The sequence below is a fragment of the Vicugna pacos genome, chromosome 7 (genome assembly GCF_048564905.1).
Source record: "Vicugna pacos chromosome 7, VicPac4, whole genome shotgun sequence".
Taxonomy (NCBI): Eukaryota; Metazoa; Chordata; class Mammalia; order Artiodactyla; family Camelidae; genus Vicugna; species Vicugna pacos.
In genome coordinates this window covers 66,706,714-66,726,784 of record NC_132993.1, presented here as the reverse complement: position 1 = coordinate 66,726,784, position 20,071 = coordinate 66,706,714, and the positions used below count along the sequence as shown (strand labels likewise).

At 35.2% G+C, this 20,071-nt stretch overlaps 1 protein-coding gene across 4 annotated transcripts in view; it reads left to right on the top strand.

Annotated features, from left to right (window-relative positions):
• The window catches only part of DMTF1 (cyclin D binding myb like transcription factor 1), a 39,987-nt gene that overhangs the window by 13,434 nt on the left and 6,482 nt on the right, over positions 1–20,071 (top strand). For all 4 annotated transcript variants that reach the window (XM_015245740.3, XM_072965103.1, XM_015245738.3 and 1 more), the window contains 9 exons: positions 3,507–3,601; positions 6,089–6,203; positions 7,084–7,160; positions 11,514–11,671; positions 12,854–12,886; positions 13,773–13,882; positions 16,131–16,359; positions 17,537–17,688; positions 19,020–19,229. In XM_015245740.3, the coding sequence (XP_015101226.1) occupies positions 3,507–3,601; positions 6,089–6,203; positions 7,084–7,160; positions 11,514–11,671; positions 12,854–12,886; positions 13,773–13,882; positions 16,131–16,359; positions 17,537–17,688; positions 19,020–19,229 (1,179 nt within the window). The remainder of the gene's footprint in view (positions 1–3,506; positions 3,602–6,088; positions 6,204–7,083; positions 7,161–11,513; positions 11,672–12,853; positions 12,887–13,772; positions 13,883–16,130; positions 16,360–17,536; positions 17,689–19,019; positions 19,230–20,071) is intronic.

Here is a 20,071-nt window from a genome sequence, read left to right as displayed (position 1 = left end):
CATAAAATTTTTAAAACTCATTCCTAACTTGACTATGTTCTATTATGATTCAGTTTTAAAACTTGATTGGCCTATCTGTATAGATGCAATCATATATGGACATTTTCTAAGCTACAGTTTTTTTTTTAATTCAGATATAGTTGACATGTAACATTACATTAGTTTCAGGTGTACAACATAATGATTTATTATATGTATATATTATGGAATATGATCAGCACAGTAGGTCTAAACATCCTTCACTACACGTAGTTACACACTTTTTTTTATGTGATAAGAACTTTTAAGATCTACTCTCTTAATTTTCAAAGTACACTACAGTATTATTAACTATAGTTACCAGGCTGAACATTACATCCCCAGGATATAAAATAAAATAAAAATATTTAATTATGCCAAAATTTTTGAGTGATCATTTTGATATAAATTATGACTGGTCAGTTCATTTGGTTAGAGTAGAGTGCCTTGAACATGAACATAGGTTTGAACTACACTTGATATTTTGTTCTATTTTATGGTGTTAGACTGACTCCCTTAACTGGGTAAGATAATATGGATGTGCTGACATAAAAGGACATGAGCTGCTTGAGTCATAGCATCACCACATAATGAGAATGTGCTGGAGGCTAATTTACATTAAGACTGAAAGTATGAAAAGTGGACTTGAAATATTTACATGTTCCCTGGATTTGTTTTGGGTTTTTTTTAAGTGTTAATAAAATCAATTTAGGAAAGTTTCTATATTTTAAAAAGTCACATAAAAGCATGAAGTCCTATACCCATCACCTGTCATCTGGAACTGATTAAATGGGCAAGTCATTATTTATGCTGGACTCCATGGAGGTGAATATTAATTTCAAAGATTTAACTTTAATTTTAATATTCAAGTTTTCTTTACAGGCTTTATAAAACTTACTTAACTCTCAGGTTAATCAGTGTAGATCGCTTACCAGTTCTTTTTGCAATTATCTACAACTACATTTATTCCTTTACCTATTCATAGTTATAATTCTTCGTGATTATTCATTTAAATGATTATTGCAGTTACTAAGCCTCTGGTTCCTTTTGTTCTTCACAGTGCCTCATTTGTCACTTCCATTACCACTCTTGCTATTACATATTAACTGTAGTCCATTTGTAATCTACTTCAGACTTTGTTTTCCTGCCACTAGTCTTTATCTTCAGCTTAATTCCTGTAATACTTTTGCAATCCTTTACCCACCTGGGACCCATTGACCTTGCCCTTTTAAATTGTTCCTTCTCCACTCATTATTGTTTCCTTCTTACCCACTTTTAGTTTTCATGGTTAATCATTATAATCACTATCTTGCATTTACCCTCAAATCCTTTATTCCTTCCCTCACTTCATAGTTCTTTAATGAAATTACAACCCTTGTTCAGTCTGTCGGCCTATTTATGTCTATACTATACAGCTAACTGAAAGGAATTGGAGAAAAATAGCACAAGCAAGCTGACTGGTCTCACTTTAAATTTATGATCATTAACTTGAAGTGGGCTCTTTATGTCACCTGCCAGTCACACCATATTTATCTACTGTTCTTCCTCCTACTCTGAGATGACTGTTTCATACATCCTGAACTCTCTAATACTTCCTCCACCTTTTTTACTCTCAGCTGATAACCTTGCTTCCTCCTTTACTGGGAAAATTTAAGTGGCCAGAAAATAATTCTGTAAGTTTCTACTACCGCAGACACCCGCCCACATTTATCTGTGCCTGTATATTCTGTCTTTTCTCTGAGCTAAGGCCAGCCCTTCGATATATTGGATCCCATCCCTTCTGTCTACTCAAGGACGTTGTTGCAGCAGTTCTTCCCTTTCTCTTGTGAATCATCAATTTTTCATTCTCTATCAGATCATCCCCTTCAGCGTTACAAACATACATAGTATCTTCTTTAAAACAAAAAGTCCTGTTATTCCCCATGGGGCTCCATCCTACTTCTCTCCTTCCCTTTAGAGCAAAGTACCTGGAAAGAATTGCCTATATTTGCCTCCATTTCTTCTTCCTTTGTTCCTTAAACCCACTCTAGGCAGTCTCTCGCATCTATCACTACACCAAACTGTTCTCCTGATACCTCCAGAAACCTTGTTGTTAAAGCCGATGGTGATTTTTTAATCATTGTCTTAACTTGATCTGCCCACTATTTTCAACAATTTTTATCACTCCCTTCTCCCCAAAACATTCGGTCATTTGGCTTCCCGGAAACAGATTTCTCTAGTTTTCTTCTACCTCTCTCTGCATTCCTTCTTAGTCTCTTATGCTGACTTGTCCACATCTCCTGAACCTCTAAATGTGGAGTACCCCTGGACTCAGTTCTTAGATTGGTTCTGTTTTCTGTTTTTACTGCCTAGAATTCATGGTTTTAAATTCTGTCTGTGGTGATGACTCCCAGATTTGTTCCAGTCAGACTTTTCCTCAACTCTAGGTGTTTAGTGGGTATCTCAAACTAGTATGTTTAAAACTGAGCTCCTGAAACTTCCTGAATTATTTAAGTTGCTTTTTCTGTAGTCTTCCTCATCTCACTAATGGCAGGTACATTCTTCTAGTAACTAAGAAAAAAACGTTAGTGCCATCCTTGACTTTTTAGTTTCTTTCGTATTTGGTCTGTCCGCAAATCCTGTTGATCTCTGCCATCAAAGTATATCCACAATTTGAACTACTTCTCGTCGCCCTCACTTTCCTCCACTCCGCTAGTCCGTACCACTGACCTCTCTTACCTAGATCATTGAATTAGCTTCTTCACTGATCTCACTCCAGCCCTTGCTGCTCTTCAGGCTGTTTTCCCCATAGCAGCAGAATGATCCTGTTAAAATAAAAATAAGTTTATATCACTTCTCTACTCTGAATCTTCCAGTGGTCACCCCTGTCTTAGAGTTAAAGCCAGAGTCTTTACAGTGGCCTACAAGTCCCCACACAATATTTTATTTGGTCTGTTCTGGCCAAACCATCCTCCTTGATACTCTTGTGAACATTCTAGGCGTGCCTCATCTCACAGCCTTTGCACTTGGCTTTCCATGTGTCTGAAGTGCTTTTCTTCAAAATACCTGCATGACTAGCTTGCTTCCTCATTTTGTTCCAAGTCTTCGTTACTTTTCCTGGCCTCCTATCTAAAATATCAAACTCTCCCCTACTCCCAGCGTGTTTCCCTTCATGCTTTTTTCCCCTTCTCATTACTTACCCAACATAGTATCATGTTTATTTTGTGTCTGCTGCCCTGGACTGTAAGTGCCATGAAGGCAGAATTTCTGTTTTTTTGGCTTACTGTTGTCTTCTCGTTGCCCAGTGCAATACCCAGTATCTCTTCGGTGCACAATCAATATTTGTTAAGCAGATCTATGTATGTATACATATACACACATATAAATGGATGTATTGGCAAGGAATGTTTTTGAAATTAGTTGATGACATTATTTGTTCCTGGGACATTTTTTTAATAATTAGAACTTGCCATTATTCTTCTGCAGTTTAACTTTTCTTTTTCTTGAAGTTTCAGAAAATGATCAGAGCTTTGAGGTGACCATGACCGCAACCACAGAGGTGGCGGATGACGAGATTACTGAGGGAACTGTGACACAGATCCAGGTATAGTATACTGGCTACAAGAAGATTATCCTGTACACATATTTTAGGTGGTAAAATGATGAGAATGTATTTTGTCTGATAAAGTAACAACCACAAAATGGAGGTAAGACTTATTATGCATTCAGGTTTCCATTTCCCATATATATGAGTCTCCAGATTATAAACCAAGATAAAATTTTAGAGTGGTTCACATCTGTTGAAACGGATGATGCATGTGCATTCTTTATCTAATTGGAATGATCTCATTTGAGCCATTAAATAACTATAAATAAATTAAATTTATTACATTTTAAATTTTTAATTATTAAATAAATTTTATCTTACCAGTTGTGTAAGATAAAAAGATATTGGGATATAAAACTTCTAAGATAAATTTTACCCAGCAGTTAATCTGTAGTGACTGATTTAGAAAGGTTGCATGTGTTCTCTCCTCTAATGTGAATGAAAGCTAGTCATTTCAAATAGATTTTAATTACAACAGTCGCAGTTATGGTAGTTCCTTCTGGTGCCTATAGACTAGAAATATTTTAACATTAAGGGTTAAGAGTATAAATAATTATCAGCCTGTTTTCCTCTATATGAACCTCTTTAATTGTCTTATGAGGTATTTCTGCCCAAAGTAATCAGAATTATTTTCTCTCATCAATAGCCTGCAGCTTAAATCTATTTTACTTGTAAATTTATCTCTGGATGATTGTCCTTTCTTTTTAGTAGCATGTCCTTTTGCTTCATTTCTTCATTTAATAAAATACTTTTAAGTAGACAGTAGAGATATTGTACCATTAGTTTTCTTATGGGAAGGAAGCATCACAGTGACCCTTCCTCAGTTAAGAAGTAAAATAGTTATAAGTTGATATGTAACATCAGGAACTAAAGACATCTTAGGGAGGTGCGCTGTGAACCTTTTGTAGTAGGGAGCGTCAGAGGAGCGAGTCTCTATGTGCTCCAAACAGCTTTGAGCCCTGCTTGGAGATTTTGTAATTTGCCCTCGGATTTCAGTGGGGATTTGGACAGAAATTTTTTATTCTAAACCCTCTGAAACAATACAGTACATCCTTTTTAAAAAATGGGTCTTGTCAAATTCATTTCAGATTCAGAGATTATGTAGTTTCACTTCTGTTTGGTTTTCAGCACATTAAAAATAACTATATACACGTGTGTGGTTTGGCTTACAGCCCAATAACCTAGTTACTATAAGGTTGAACAGAGACAGTATAAGACAAGTTTTGTTTGGATTATTTCTGAAGAATTAATGGGTTCTAATTTAATATTAGCCTCTTGGTTTGTTACTACGATTTTAGTGAATGAAAAACTTTATAATAATATCTAATGTTTCTTTAATAAGATTAACATCAGATTGGGAGTGAATGTTAGCATAGTTAAAAGTTTAGAAATAATCTGCTTTGCTGTATTCTTCTGTGTCAAACTAGGTGTGGTTATTTCACATAGTTTAGTAGTTAATGTCCCATGTCTCATTCCAGTGATGGGACTAGCTTGTTAAACAATTAGAAACTGAAAAACTTTCCAATATATGTAGTACTTTGTAGTTTCAAGATATATTCAGTAAGTGAAATACTTACTTTTAGATTTCTGAGCCTACATATACTAAGTATAGATAGATACCCTTTTAGGTACATAAGTCTCCTGCTATCTCACTGTTATTGACAATGTTGGATATTACTGCTAGAATATATTAATTATTTACTTCATTTGATGACTGTTTTCAATGTTTCACATTATATGGTTTCAGTAATAATTGTAACTCTTCTTCAGGAAAATTTGAGCCGTAAGGCATTAGGTGTTTGCCCCCAAACAGCAATTAATCGACATGACAGGTTTATTCCTGAGATTCAGAGTGGGCCGTGTATAGACTTACTTTGGGAAATGGTGATTTTATTCTTTTAACAACTGATTAGTATGAGAGAAGATGATCTCAGGAAATTTTCAACATTACATTTCTTAAAAGTAGGTGTTGTATGTATCAAGGTCTTTGCTCTCCATACTGCCTTTAATGAGTAACTCCTGTGTCAGGTCTTACAGAATTGTGATCTTCTGAATACATAAGAGGTCTTAGATATCATATATCTACTATGTCTCAATTCTCAGCTTTATAAAGTTCTCTTGATCTTTAAAAGGAAAAAAATCTAAAATGTATGACAGATAAATACAAGGTTATAAAACATTTCATATTTGTACCAGTGATTCCTAGCTTTTGCCCAGGGATTTAAAAAAAAAAACACTTTCAGAAATACAGTATATTCATTACCACCAGACATAGAAATAAAGTAGGTGACAATAGAGGCACAGCTTTTCTCATTGTTGCACTGTGTTTGTTCATTGACAGCTTCTCTCTTTCCAAGGGAGACGGGTTTCATTTCCTCTTGAAAGTAGACATTCAGTTTCTGCTTACTTAGCATTACAAACAAAGATGAATCAGGTTGGGTATTAAATCAAACTGCTACTATTTTTTCACTTTTACCTTTTAAGATTCTACAGAATGAGCAACTAGATGAAATATCTCCCTTGGGTAATGAGGAAGTTTCAGCAGTTAGCCAGGCATGGTTTACAACTAAAGAAGATAAGGATTCTCTGACTAACAAAGGTAAGAAATGCTGTGAATTTTAGTGTCTGTTGGAAAAAATGGAGATTAAAAAGAGCTTGTAGTTGTAAGGATTGTGAGTTGGACCCTCATAATTGTGTTTGAGTTAGATACAGTAATTGAGCCTTTCTAATTGAATTTGGCTCAATGAGACCATGAAACCAACATTTGCTTTTCAATAATTGATTATTTCTCTGATATGAAGTAGGTTATAAAGAAATGCACAGTGGTGTCATTTAAAAGGCAGTACAGTTATTGCTTGTGGGAGTAGAAAGTCAAGCCTATTTGAAGATCTGCTACTGACTTTGGTCTTATAAGCAGCTTAGAGGTTTAAAGTAATAGTGTTTATTGTGCTGCTTTGTTTATAAGAATTGCTAGGGAGCTGCTGCAGGAAAGTGGGGTTTTGCCGCTCTGAAATACAGAAAGCAAACAGAAATAAGTAAACTGATTGTTTTCAACCACTGTACAGTAAGTACTCATTAAGAATCAGTTATTGACTTGGTATCCAAAATAGTACCTTTACCTTATCCTATAATCTATTAAACGTTTTTTTGCCCAGAAAATTTATTTTTCATTGGAGAAATTTTTCGAAAAGTTTTGAGCATGAGTTGGCTTTTTTACTTGTTATATGTCTTTTTAGCATTCCTATACTGCTGAAAGGATAAGAGATGTAACTGGAGGAAGTAGTATTTTTTATGAATCTTTTTCTTATCATTGTCTTTACTTCATAAGGTCAAATCTGTTCTTTCTTAAAAATCAGAGGTCACAAAAGCAACTTTACGTGGACATTTTTCAGATTTCAGATAAATAAGAAATTAAATTAGCTACATTTTAGTCCTCAAGGAATAACATTTTCTGTGGTATTACTTGTTTTCTTTTAAAGGGCATAAATGGAAGCAGGGGATGTGGTCCAAGGAAGAAATCGATATTTTAATGAACAATATTGAACGCTACCTGAAGGTAACCTATGACATTTTTTGTTTTACTAATTTTTTCATTGCCAACTGCAAAAATATCAAAGCAGCAGTTGTATGAAGTACATATTAGTAGCTTTTCAGTAATTTATGTCATGGATGATGGGCTAATATGTTGTAGCTTAGTAATTCTAAGGTGTGTGATTTAAGCATATTTTGAATTCTCAGTTCAAAATAGCTTTATTGCTTTTGTTAAACACCCTGAAGTTTAAACAAAGCTTTAATAGCTTCTCAGAATCTTAAAGCCCTGTCTCTTCAAGCAGCCTATAAATTGGGGTTTAAGTTTATGTTGTATAAAGCCTAAGATATGCATCTTCTTTGAATGAATTTATGACATCCTATTAGTCCTTCCCTTTTTTTAAAAAATAAATAGTTCATTTTCGTATACAGGCTTATCTCCTGCTAGCTTAGTCATCCTCTTCAGTAAATGTCTGTTGAAAACAGTACTTTTAATGCACTAAAGAATTGCCTTAATACATAGTGTTTGCTTTTGAAAAGCCAACAGTCCTTGTGGGAAACAGGTTAAGAATGATACAAGGCTTTATACGGTGTAAATGATACAAGTTGTGAATTCTGCGTGAGTTCAGAGAAGGAAGAGTTTATTCTCAGGGCTAGGACAGTTATGGAAAATATTTGGAAGAGCAAGGATTTGAGCTGAGTCTTAAAGGGGTAATAACTTAGGGGTAGAATAGGCTGGAGGCAACATCCCAAGTAAATAATGAGTGCCAAGGATTCAGAAATTAAACCCACAGCCTCTAGAACTTGGGCTTTGAAGTCCAGGCCTAAGAATTAGAGTTCTGCCCTATAGGAAATGAGAAAAACTGGTAACTTAGTTAAATGAGAGATCAGTGGGGTAGATCTGTGCTCTTCTCAAGGAAATATTTCCAGAGACTTGCTGATCATCCCTATAATGAAGTTATATTCAAATAGTGTGTTTGAAATGTGGAGCATTACCTTGTTTGAGAATGGGAAGTGTACAGTGTTTATTTAATCATTCTATTGTTTGATACTTTGTTTATAATTTTTCACTATTCTAAATACACTACTGCCTAGAATATCCACATTCTTAAACTTAATTTTAAGCTGCCCTCTCGCAAGCTATGATTTATAAATTATAAAGCATAAAAAACTTGGTTGGAGTAGATGGTCTCCAAGGATACTTCTAACTTTATGATTAAAGGGAGACTTTATGATAAAGAGTTTTTGGATTAACTATTTCAGTTGACCATGTAAGAGTAGTAAGGACTTTAAACTGCAGTAGTTGAAATAGAATTGGCAGGGAAGGTAGTCTCTAAAGAAGCCTGGTGACCAGATGTTGGTGAAGAAGAAAAATGAGGAGTTGGAAGAACTGAGGGTTTTGTTTTGTTTAATTGAGGATGTTTGGGAGAATGATGATAGAATTGTCAGAAATAGGAAATGTCCAAAAAGATGTACTGATCTTGGGAAAGGATAATTTGTTTGATTTTGATTTTTGACTATGGATTTTATTATGTGGTGCTCTTATGAGAAGAACATTGTAGAGCCATTTTTAAACCAAATAATTAGATGTCATATATTCCATATTTTGGGTAAAAGGATAAGATAAATGAAAGTACTGTCACATGCTGTTAAAGGGGGGCAGAAAAATCTTTTCATCTCACTATACTCATCATCCTGCAACATAGTGCCTTGCATGTGGATACTTGTAAATATTTAGGTTTAATTGTTTGCAGAATTGAAGCTGCATAAAAGAGTTTTAGAAAAGATTCTAAAATTTAGAAACTTTTTACTGTAAAGTGTCATACATTCAAAATGAGTATATAAAATGCATAACAATGTAATTTTACCTGTTTTTTGAAATTTATATAAATAGATTCATTTTCTGGGTATTCTGTAACTGGCTTCTTTTGTTCAGTATTGTGATTTTAAGATCCATCCCCTTTGTTGTTTTCTTCAGCTGTGTTTCATCATGCAAATATATATACATATGTCATAAATTACCTGTTCCACAGTTAATAGTCATTTGGGTTCTTTTTTAGTTTCTGCTGTTTGTACAGATTTGTTGGATTGAATGGTATTTAATTATGGCTTTAATTTGTACTTTTCTAATAACATTTTTATATGCTTATTGGCCATTTGTGTTTCCTCTCTGAAATTCCTATTTGTCTTTTATCACTTTTCCTATAGAGTTGTTTACCTATTTCATTTTCTAGATGTTCTTAATGTATGCTGGATACTAAGTTTTTTGGTTATGTTACAGATATGTTGTCCCAATTTAGTGACCTGTCTTTTCCTTCTTTCTAGGTATCATTTGATTTAAAAAAAAGGTTCTTAATTTCAGTATCAAAACTATTATCTTTTTGCTTCTGTGTTTTTGCATGCTTCTTTAAGAAATCCTTCCTCTGCTTCAAGGGCATAAAGATATTCTCGTATATTGTAATTTTGCCTTTAATACTGATTTTTTTTCCTATTGGCCTTAGATAGGGTTTCACTGTTACTGGGTTGTTTTTGTTTTGTTTTGTATAGATGCCAGTTGTCCCAGCATCATTAGGGAAGGTCAGTCTTTTCCCAGTCTACAGGGTCCATTTTGTCCTAACTCAAACTTCCACAAATTTGTTTCTAGGTTTTCTTATTTATTCCTAGGTTCTATTTGTTGATACCTACGCTAGTATAGCACCATCTTCAGAAGCCCCAGTATCTGATGGGGCATGTCTCTTTGTGAGTGTCTTGGTTGTTCTTGGCCCTTTGCTCTTCCATTATAAATTTGGAATCAGCTTGCAAAGAATGGAAAACTGTTAGAATTTTTATTGGACTGAATCTGCATCAATTTGAGGGGAATTAACACCTTTACATTCTGGTTTCCTATTGAAAAACATTTTATAGCTGTCTGTTTTAGTTCCTCTTTAATGTGTTTTGATAGTTTTATGTTTTCCTCATTAAGGAATTGCATAACCTGCCTGAGATTTAGTCCTAATGCTTTTTTAATTTTGATGCTATTATAAGTGAGAATTTTAAGTTTTTTTATGAGCTTTGTATTGAAATACCAATGTATTGAAATACAGATGACTTTACTAATTTTGCAACCAGTATCCTTGCTAAATACTTATGAATAATTTTTTCATAGATTTTTGGGTTTCTACATATATAACAGCTAAATGATTCTTCTTTTCCAATCTTTATGCTTTTTTTTTAGTTGAGGTATAGTTGATGTACAATATTATGTAAGTTTCAGATGTACAACATAGTGATTTAAAGGTTATACTCCATTTATATTCATTACAGTCTTTATGCTTTTTGAATGTTGGATTTAAGAATGCTGTTTCGACACCTATTGAGAATTTATTCTTTTTCCCATGAACCTACTCATGTGATTAATTACTAATATTTTTTAAATTAATACAAACTTGTATTCCTGGAATAAGCTTGCTTTTTGCATTGATTGTTAACCTTTTTATACATTGCTATGTTCAGTGTGCAAAATATTTTGAGGATTTGGGGAATCTCTTTCAATGAATGAGCTTGGCCTGAAGAATCTTTTCTGAAACTCTTCTTGTCTGGTTTTCCTATTGAGGGTCATGCTAGCCTGATAAAATGAATGAGGAATTGTCCTTCCTTTTATCTGTAGTCTAGGATAGTTTTAAATCAGAATTGTGTTTCTCTTAATTGTTTGGTAGGATTTACCTGTAAAGTCATCTTGGCCTGGTGTTTTCATTGTAGGAAAATTATTAATAACTGATTAAATTTTGTTAACGGTCTGTGCTTATTAGATTTCTTTCTCTTCCTGAATCACTTTTGGTAAGTTGACTTTTTCTAGGAATTTATCCATTTTATGTAAGTTTTCAAATTTATTGCCATAAAATTTTCATAATATTCAACTGTCTAATCTCTGTGGCGTCTCTACTTAGGCTCCATTTTTTATTTCTAATATTGTTTTGCCCTTTTTTTTAAGTTTTGCCATAAGTTTATCTTTTAGTATTTTATTTAGTCTCATGGATCTTTTCAAAGACGCAATTTTTAGTATTGCTTATCCTTTCTATTCTTGATTTCACTGAATTAATTTTGTCCTTATGACTTTCTTCTTTCTGCTTCCTTTAGATTTAATTTTTTATAATTTTAAAAGGGGTTGTCAGGACTTGACTTTATTGAATTATTATATGCAACTTATTTTTGGAATATTTAAGTATTGTTTTATTATCTCGCAACATTTTAAAGTTTGTATTTTACTTATTAATGAGTTATCAGTGTTATTTTTCTAAATGCCATTGATGATTTTAACATTAAAAAAATCTTTTAAAAAGCATAGTATATCCATATGCATTTTATCAGAAATCCCTAAATCAAAGAAATGTAACCCATTTAGGCACGCGGAATTAAAGATGCTACAGAAATCATCTTTGAGATGTCAAAAGACGAAAGAAAAGATTTCTACAGGACTATAGCATGGGGTCTGAACCGGCCTTTGTTTGCAGTTTATAGAAGAGTGCTTCGCATGTATGATGACAGAAACCATGTGGGAAAGTATGAAAACTTGTAATGCTGCATGTTTTCATGTAATTTAGGGGAAATACTAAGAACTATCTTTTTTTTCTTTAAATAAAATTATGATCAAAGGCTTAATTGGAGACAGTTATGAATTACTGTTGAGTGATGTTAATATTTTTATTCTCCAGGTCCATGTTGTGAATACTCATTACAATAAGGCCTCTTTTAGAAATTAGAATCTAAATTACCTTATACAGGTTTAAGACTTAGCTGACTTAACACATCAAAGTCCTCTTTGTAGTAAAGTAGCATTTTTAAAAAGTGTAGTAATAGTGGTTAAAGATTTAGGAGTGTGCACACAACACTGTAGAATTATTATAAATCAATAAAAAACGTTTAAAAAGATTTAGGAGTGTGAAAAGAACTCTTTTCATTGGTAACATTTTTTCCTATTCATTTTTATAGTATATTTCCTAGGTCAGTGATTTTTTTTTTTAAAGATAAAACCAGAGTGGAAAATAACTAAATTTCTGGATACAGTGCATAGATATCTATTACAGATAACATTTATGGGAAGCCATTACATCTTCAGTGCAGTGATAATACGGTGTTCACATATTTTAAATTTCTCTTTGGGAGTTTTAGGTGGTAGTATTATGCCTTGCTAGATATGGCTTTTAAAAAGAACATTGCATTGGCTGTATTGAGTACTTGCCCACCAAAAAAAGTTTTTACATTGGAGCAAGAGGATGACAGATGTCCATGCATGGGTAGAGGAAATAAAGAGAACTTAAAATTTTCCAGTGACTTGTAAGAACTGACCACAGATTCTCTTTTTACCTCCAGTTTACAGTGTCATCTATAAGTCTTTCAGAATATCTCTGATATTAGAGTACCTATCCCTAACTTGAAATAACCCAGCAGTTAGGCGGCATTGGAACAAATACGTTTTAAATGTTGGATTTTCCTAGAGAAAATTGTTGTAGTGCTCACTTTTACTATAACGAAAAGTATTTGTAGTTTTTTTCTTTTTAAGAAGAAAACAGAAGCATTAATTTTAATTTTTATTAATCTACTTTGAAATTGGTTACTTTTAAAATATTTTCAGTATGCTAAGTGACTTAACATTCGGCTCCCTAAGTGAAATTCTGATTTTTATTAAGGTTTTTAGCATTCTTTGTTTTAATTACTCTTTTTAAAATTTCTTTAAATTTCTAGATATACACCTGAGGAAATTGAAAAGCTCAAGGAGTAAGTTTAAAATTTTTCTCATTGATTCTGAGAGTTGGGTTTGATTTTTTTTTTAATCTTGTGTTTTTTTAAGTGTAACTTTGAAAATGTAAAGAGATTGGTAGACTGATATAATTTAATCCTGCTTTTAAGCATGAATGACCATATAAAGAACTTACCAGATCCATACATGCACAAAGTAGCCATGCCCATAAATTTAGTCTTCTTTTGTTGTCTGTTACCAAATGAAATGCATCCTAAGACCACTAACAGGGGTTACAAGAGATTAGATGGCCATTCTTGGTAGTCTACAGACTAAATCTGGGGACCTTGCATACCAGTATCAAAACTACTGTTGTGCTACATGGCTTAGTTTGCATGGTGAGTTGGCAGATGTTTTCCCGAATGTCTCGACTGACTCTACCTCATAAAGGCTGTTTTGCAGGAAACATAATTTGGGGACCATAAAGTATGGGTTAATGAATTATATGGATTGTGAAAAAAAATGGAAAGCTGATCCTGTTTATGATGAGGAGGACTTGTGAAACTTTTTCAGACGTCTAAGAAGAGCTTGTTAGGAGTGCTCAAAAGGGAAAAATCTGGGGATTGCCTGGGAGATTATGTCATATTAACCTGAGGGGAAATTTGGTCTTTTTTGAACACATATCCAAGTTACTTATTTCTTCTCTGACCCAGGAAAAAGGCAATTGCTGCCTGTTTTTTTTTCACCCACAGACAACTGTGGACCCCAAAAAAAGGCCACACTTTCAAACTTTGGCTCTCAAAGTATTGCTGCCCACAACTTCCAAACCAGTCAAATGGGAAGAAGAAGAATGAAGAATAAATGATGAAATTAAAAGGGAGAAAACAGTTGAACCCAATGCTGATTGGCAGACTCTTGTTTTAGGCTCCGGATAAAGCATGGCAATGACTGGGCAACAATAGGGGCGGCGCTAGGAAGGAGCGCATCTTCCGTCAAAGATCGGTGCCGACTCATGAAGGACACTTGCAACACAGGTACTGTGAGTGCTGCTGGCAGAGTTTTTTGTCACCATTTAAGCTTACTGCCTCTTTAGAAACTGCTTTCTCTTCTGTTATGGAACGAGATTTGCCATTCACTATAGTTTGGATTTTATTTTCTGGTGTCCTTTTATCTTCAGATAGACTCAACTAATCCTTTATTTTTGTGCTTTGTGTATGTAGTACAGTGACTTTGTTCACAGGGACACCTCTCAGTTTCAAAGTTTTTAGGTCTAGCATCTTTCCATTTGTAGCAATTCAAAACTGTTCCAGTTGGGAAAGTACTTTTAAGTCTTTACTGGTATTTTTAAGACATATATATATGCAGAAAGTAACTTTAATTCAAGCCCATCTAACAGTTGAACTTACATTGGCAACAGCTTATCAACTCATTATTTATGAAAAACTTTAGTTCCAGGCAGATCCCAACTTAGGAAGAAACTGTGTTCCAAAGGTTTGTATGTATTTTGCTTATTTCAAACTCAAAGTATATTTTTCCATAGAAAACACTTATGATTGATGTTTGTCCCCAGGCCAGACCATGAATGCCTAATTAACTGTTAATGTACATACAGGTACTGATTTGATGATACTGTTAAACCTAAACTTTGTGACCAACAACAGTATTCAGGCTTCGCCACCAAATTTCACTTGACCTCTCTGAGCCTCAGTTTACTCTGTAAAATGAAGAAGTTAGAATAGATGATCTCATAGTTTTTTTTTTAAGCCCAAATGTTGTTTGAAGGATCTACAACCTATGCTCAGTCTTTCAATTAGAAAAATAGTTCTTAAGCTAAGTTTGAGCTTCCAGGGAATATATTTTCTGTCCTCACCCCCTACCCTGCTAAAGTGGAATCAGGAACATTTCCTGCTTAACCACTCCACCTGTGCTATTACCTCCAAGGCAGTGAGAACGTAAATTCCATCAACCCTGTTATTCTGTGGTGAGTGGACAGCTTTATGAACGGAGCAGGAATGGAAGCCTTAGATTTACGATGGGACCCCAGGGGTTCATGTAAGACACTGTGAGCTTAGAACCCCTTTCGTTAGCATAATATGGAAAATCACTGTGCCATTCCCTGATTGCCAACCTGAAAGGGTGACCTGCCTGTTAACTTCCCTTTCTGCTCCTTGTTTCTGATCAGGAGTTTTCTTTTTGGAGCACACCACAAGAGAGCAGTGTGAGTTTCCCCTTCCTTTTTTGCTGTGTTAAAATCGGAGAGTAGGATGTTGTCTTGAATCGCTGGTATCCAGAACTGTGCCTAGCACATCGTAGACTTTCTGTAAATACTTGTTGAATGAATCCCTGAAAGGCAAGCACGCTGCCTTTTTGAATTTTCTTGAAGTTTTCAGCTACTACAAACATAATGGAAGCAGAAGTGGAAGACATTTTTTAAAGGTTCTTTTTCTTTTTTTTTTCCTGTTTTTCTGCTCACGCTTTTAAAGAAAAAGACAAGGAACATGTGATATTATTAGTGGGTTTACGGGTTCAAAAAAACTAGAATAGAAATATGTGTGAATACTAGTCTCAGATTTATATTTTATCACGGTAGCTTGGAGTTGGGACAGTGGGGAAAAGAGATGTGTATAAACCTAGTTTCTGTTTTTACTGAAATGGGTAGGAAGGCCTAGGTGTTACTTTACTTGTCCCTCCTTGTTCATTCTTGTAAGTAATGGTCTCTGTTGATCTTATTGCTTCACTTCTGCAGAGCAGGGAATCTTAGGTGGGACTAAGAAAAAGGTATGAGAGGGGAGGGTGTAGTTCAGTGGTAGAATGTGTGCTTAGCATGCATGAGATCCTGGGTTCAATCTCCAGTACCTCCATTAAAAATTAAACCTTAATCCCCCCAAAAAATTTTTTTAAAAAAGAAATAAATAGAACAAAAGAAGGTACAAGTTCCTGTGTCCATCAGGCCATCAATGGAAGGCTTCCCAGTTAGGACTTAGTGTAACTTGAGAGAATATAATTCTTTCTAGTTATGTTTTGGGTAGTTTTTTTCCCTTAAAGAGTGAGTCTGTGCTTTCTGTTAGGATTCTGTATTTTCTTTGGTAGTACTAAGAACTTTACTGGGCTAGTAGAATGTAAATGTCTTAGTAGGTATATGCAGCTTTCCACATCAGGGTTCAGAAATAATTTTAATACTACTGCATACTTCTCATCAGGCCTTGGAAATGCAAGGCTGAATCTGACTTGTAGAATGAGGAGAAGGTAGCAGTAGTAGTCTGGATGATTGCCTTCTTTCAGGGAAATGGACAGAAGAAGAAGAAAAGAGACTTGCCGAGGTGGTTCATGAATTGACAAGCACTGAGCCAGGTGACATAGTCACTCAAGGTGTGTCTTGGGCAGCTGTGGCAGAACGAGTGGGTACCCGCTCAGAAAAGCAGTGTCGTTCTAAATGGCTCAACTACCTGAACTGGAAACAGAGTGGAGGTACTGAGTGGACCAAGGAAGATGAGATAAATCTCATCCTCAGGTTTGTGTCCTAAATCTTTTAATGACAGTAGCTGCCTGATTGCTGCAAATGTCTTGATTAATTTTCCTTTTCTGGTTTCCCTGGATGTCTAATGTCTTGAAAAGCATCCTTTCCATAGAGAGCCACTGTTTAAAATCCTGGGTATTTCATATTGAGCTCTTTATGTTTTGTTTTGTGTTTGTTCCTTTTTAGTGGATTTAGTTCTCATGTAAAGTGCCAGATTGAAGGCTTGGAGACTGAAGTCCTCTCTCCGTATCCACAGAACAGGCAGCGGCAGTGCAGCTTTTCCACTGCCCACCAGTGTGCCTCAGTCCTGGCCAAGAGGGACCATGTTAAGGGTGAGAGGGCTGTCAGTCTCCATGCCCTCCAATCTTTGGCTACTGTGCGAAGATTGCCCGGTCTACAGTTACCCCACACCTTCAGGCTGGACCAAATTAGACATTTCCATTTCATACAGATCCAAAAACAGCTTTAAGGTAGTAATTCCAAGCTTATTTTTTAAATTAGTTGGTTTAACCATTAAGACTCTGACTCATGGGCAAAAATACCACAGGGAAGTATCTGAGACACTGAAATAGTAGAAGCTGTGTCTGTGGTTACTCCCTACTGCAAATCAAAATCATGACAGTTAAGCTATAAAACGAGTAGACCGTTAAAACCCCAAATTTAGTTGCACCGTTTTGTGTTTGTTGGGTTGCTGCCCAGATATTATTTGTGTCTTTTTATCACTTTGTTTTGGGTTTTGTTTTTAATACAGTTTTTTCCAACCAATCATCTTTATAGTTCCTAAGTATTTTTATTTATTTTACAAATGGAAAAGCTCAGATCTAGGCAATGACACTGTAAAACACCGTAGAACACTACGCAGCTAAACCTGTTCTTACCCTTTTCTAACCTATATAGCTCTTCCCTTCCCTTCACGGTGCTTCATCTGGTTCTGACCCTTCACGGTTCCACCCTTGGTTGTACCATTAACAAAAGGCTGTTGCTGTGATACTTCATAGCTCTTAGCTCTGGAAGCAGGTGTGCAGTCCTGGAACCCTTTCCCATGTACCTGAACAGCATCTCAGTGACATAACCTGCCAGTCCCTTTACTTCTAGTGCCATTACATGTATTCAGAGAACGGTTCTCGTGGAGAAATAAACATCTAACCAATGCTTATTTTGTAATTTGTAGGATAGCAGAGCTTGATGTAGCTGATGAAAATGACATAAACTGGGATCTGTTAGCGGAGGGATGGAGCAGTGTCCGTTCACCACAATGGCTTCGAAGTAAATGGTGGACCATCAAAAGGCAAATTGCAAACCATAAGGATGTTTCATTCCCTGGTAATGTATTTTTTTTGCTTCTTAAGCCCTTCCCTTGTCTTATACTTATTTCTCAGGACTTAGAGGTTAGAAGTTCTTTGCCTCAACTAAATAGATAGGAATCATAGTAGATTTTCACTTCAACCTCTGCCCTATTTCTTCCCCTCGAGAAGACAGTTTGTAATTCCAGAAGCAGCAAAGATGAAAATATACACATTTACACACATTCTTGTTCTCTCACATAAACTACAAAGAGGAAATTGATTTTACATACATATTTTCATTGTATACAGATGTATATCTAGAAACAAGTTTAAATCAACTTTCATGAATTGAATAATTTCAAATATCTTAAGTGGGTTTGTGATTTAGAGAAATTCTATGGTGATTTATTTGTACAACAAAGGCTCTGTAAGTTTCTAATTTTATTTATTATGTAAATCTAGAGATCTTAAGTTAGGTTTGCTTAGAAGTGAGATACTGCATACTTTCCACTTCGCCGACTGCTTTGCACTCAGGCACTGATCTAAGCTGTACAGTCTGATTTAGGTTGTCACATTCACTCCGCTTGCTACAGTGCTCCAACTTGCATTTTTGCCAAGGAAAACTAAGTGCTGAGGAACTTTGGCTTGATGAAAATGTGTTGTTGTTGTTGTTTTTTTCTTTAATTAAATACTGAGTTATAAATTTATTTTAAATTTTAAAAATTATAAATTCTGGTAAAACCAGAAGAGTGAATGAATACCAGTGTAACATGAACCCAGCCAGATTGCAGCAGCATCTGAGAGGACTGATGTAGCTTATGATTAGTAGAGGAGTTGACTTTCCTGTACAGGAACTCAGGGTGGTTGCATATTACCCTTTGGATAAAGTCAGCTGCTACTGTGGAGTTGTGAGTTAGACTCATAGCCAATTGATTATGCTCTCGTAATGGCTAAACAGTTAAGTACCCTCTGAGCCCTTGGGGTCGGGGAAGCACGCTATTCACTAAAAAAACGAACATAAGCTACTTACCATTACCAGTATTCTTCCTAAATAATAAGAATTTTATCAAGAAGCTCTAGGACATAGAATATGTCTTATTTCTATGTTTCTTACAGTAGCTGTTAATGCATGGCAAGAACAGTATTAAGTTATGAATCTTTTAAATATGTTTTGATGGATAACATTTCTAAAACTTTCCAGACAGGTTATAGTTTTAAAATACTTCTGTTATTGTGGTAAGATCTTACATCCAGTATACAATTATTTATTCCGACTACTTTCCCTCCTTACCCCCCCACCTCCCTTGCTGCTTAGATGGTGGTGTGTCGGAGAATCAATGTTCTTTTTGTCTACCCATCTCCCTTCAGTCTTGATAAAAGGTCTTAAACAGTTACATGAGAATCAAAAAAACAACCCAACGCTTTTGGAGACTAAATCAGGATCTGGAGTTCCAAACAGTAATTCCAATTCCAGTGTACAGCATGTTCAGATCAGAGTCGCCCGCTTGGAAGACAGTACAGCCATCTCTCCAAGCCCTATGACAGCCTTGCAGATTCCAGTCCAGATCACCCATGTCTGTAAGTGTTTGAACGTCAAGACTCTTTACTATTTGAGATGTAGTTAATGGCTCTGACACATTTCAGTCTTCTAGAATGTTGACAGAAATGTATCCAAGTTGAAGAATTAAAGGCGACTATGATTTTTTTTGTTCAGTAGCTTGATTAATATTTGCACAAAGGATGAATATGTGACAGGAAAGACTGTTGACCAACTTGCCCAGCCATTATAAACCATTTAAGTCATCCTACTTTTTAGATGTTATAATTATTGATTAATAGAAACTACCTAAAATAACAGTGAGTTGAGCAAGGAAATAAGAGTCCCTAAGGTGGCACATCATTTGTAGTAATTCACCAGAAGATACACAAATGAGGAACGGATTTCAGGTCGTAGGTAGAAAGAAAGGAGTTTTGGTGAGGTTGAAAATGATTTTCTTTAGGGAGTAAAGAGCCAGTTTCCTATGGGATCTGTTTGTTTACCCCTGGTCTTTTCCTTAGCCTCTGGTGTTTTTTGTGCTTAATGAGATTAGGAGAATCCAGTGATTGATAATAGGGAAAGGAAATTTATTTCCTGAGGCCTAAGCCTGGTTGATCTTTCTGCATTTTTTCCATTATAGAGGTACAGAAAAGGAATGAGAATAAAATTCTCAGAACCATATTATTTTTCCCTTTAACCTCACTTTTTTCCCCTACATGTTATTTGCCCATGGAAAAGTCATTGCCAAGAGTATGTATCAGTCACTGGGTGCTACTCTCAACCGGGTGATTACTGGCATTTTGAGTGGGAGAGTTCTCTATTGGCAGGGATGTCCTATACATTACAGGATGCTCAGGTTCCCCTGACCTCACCCACAAAATGC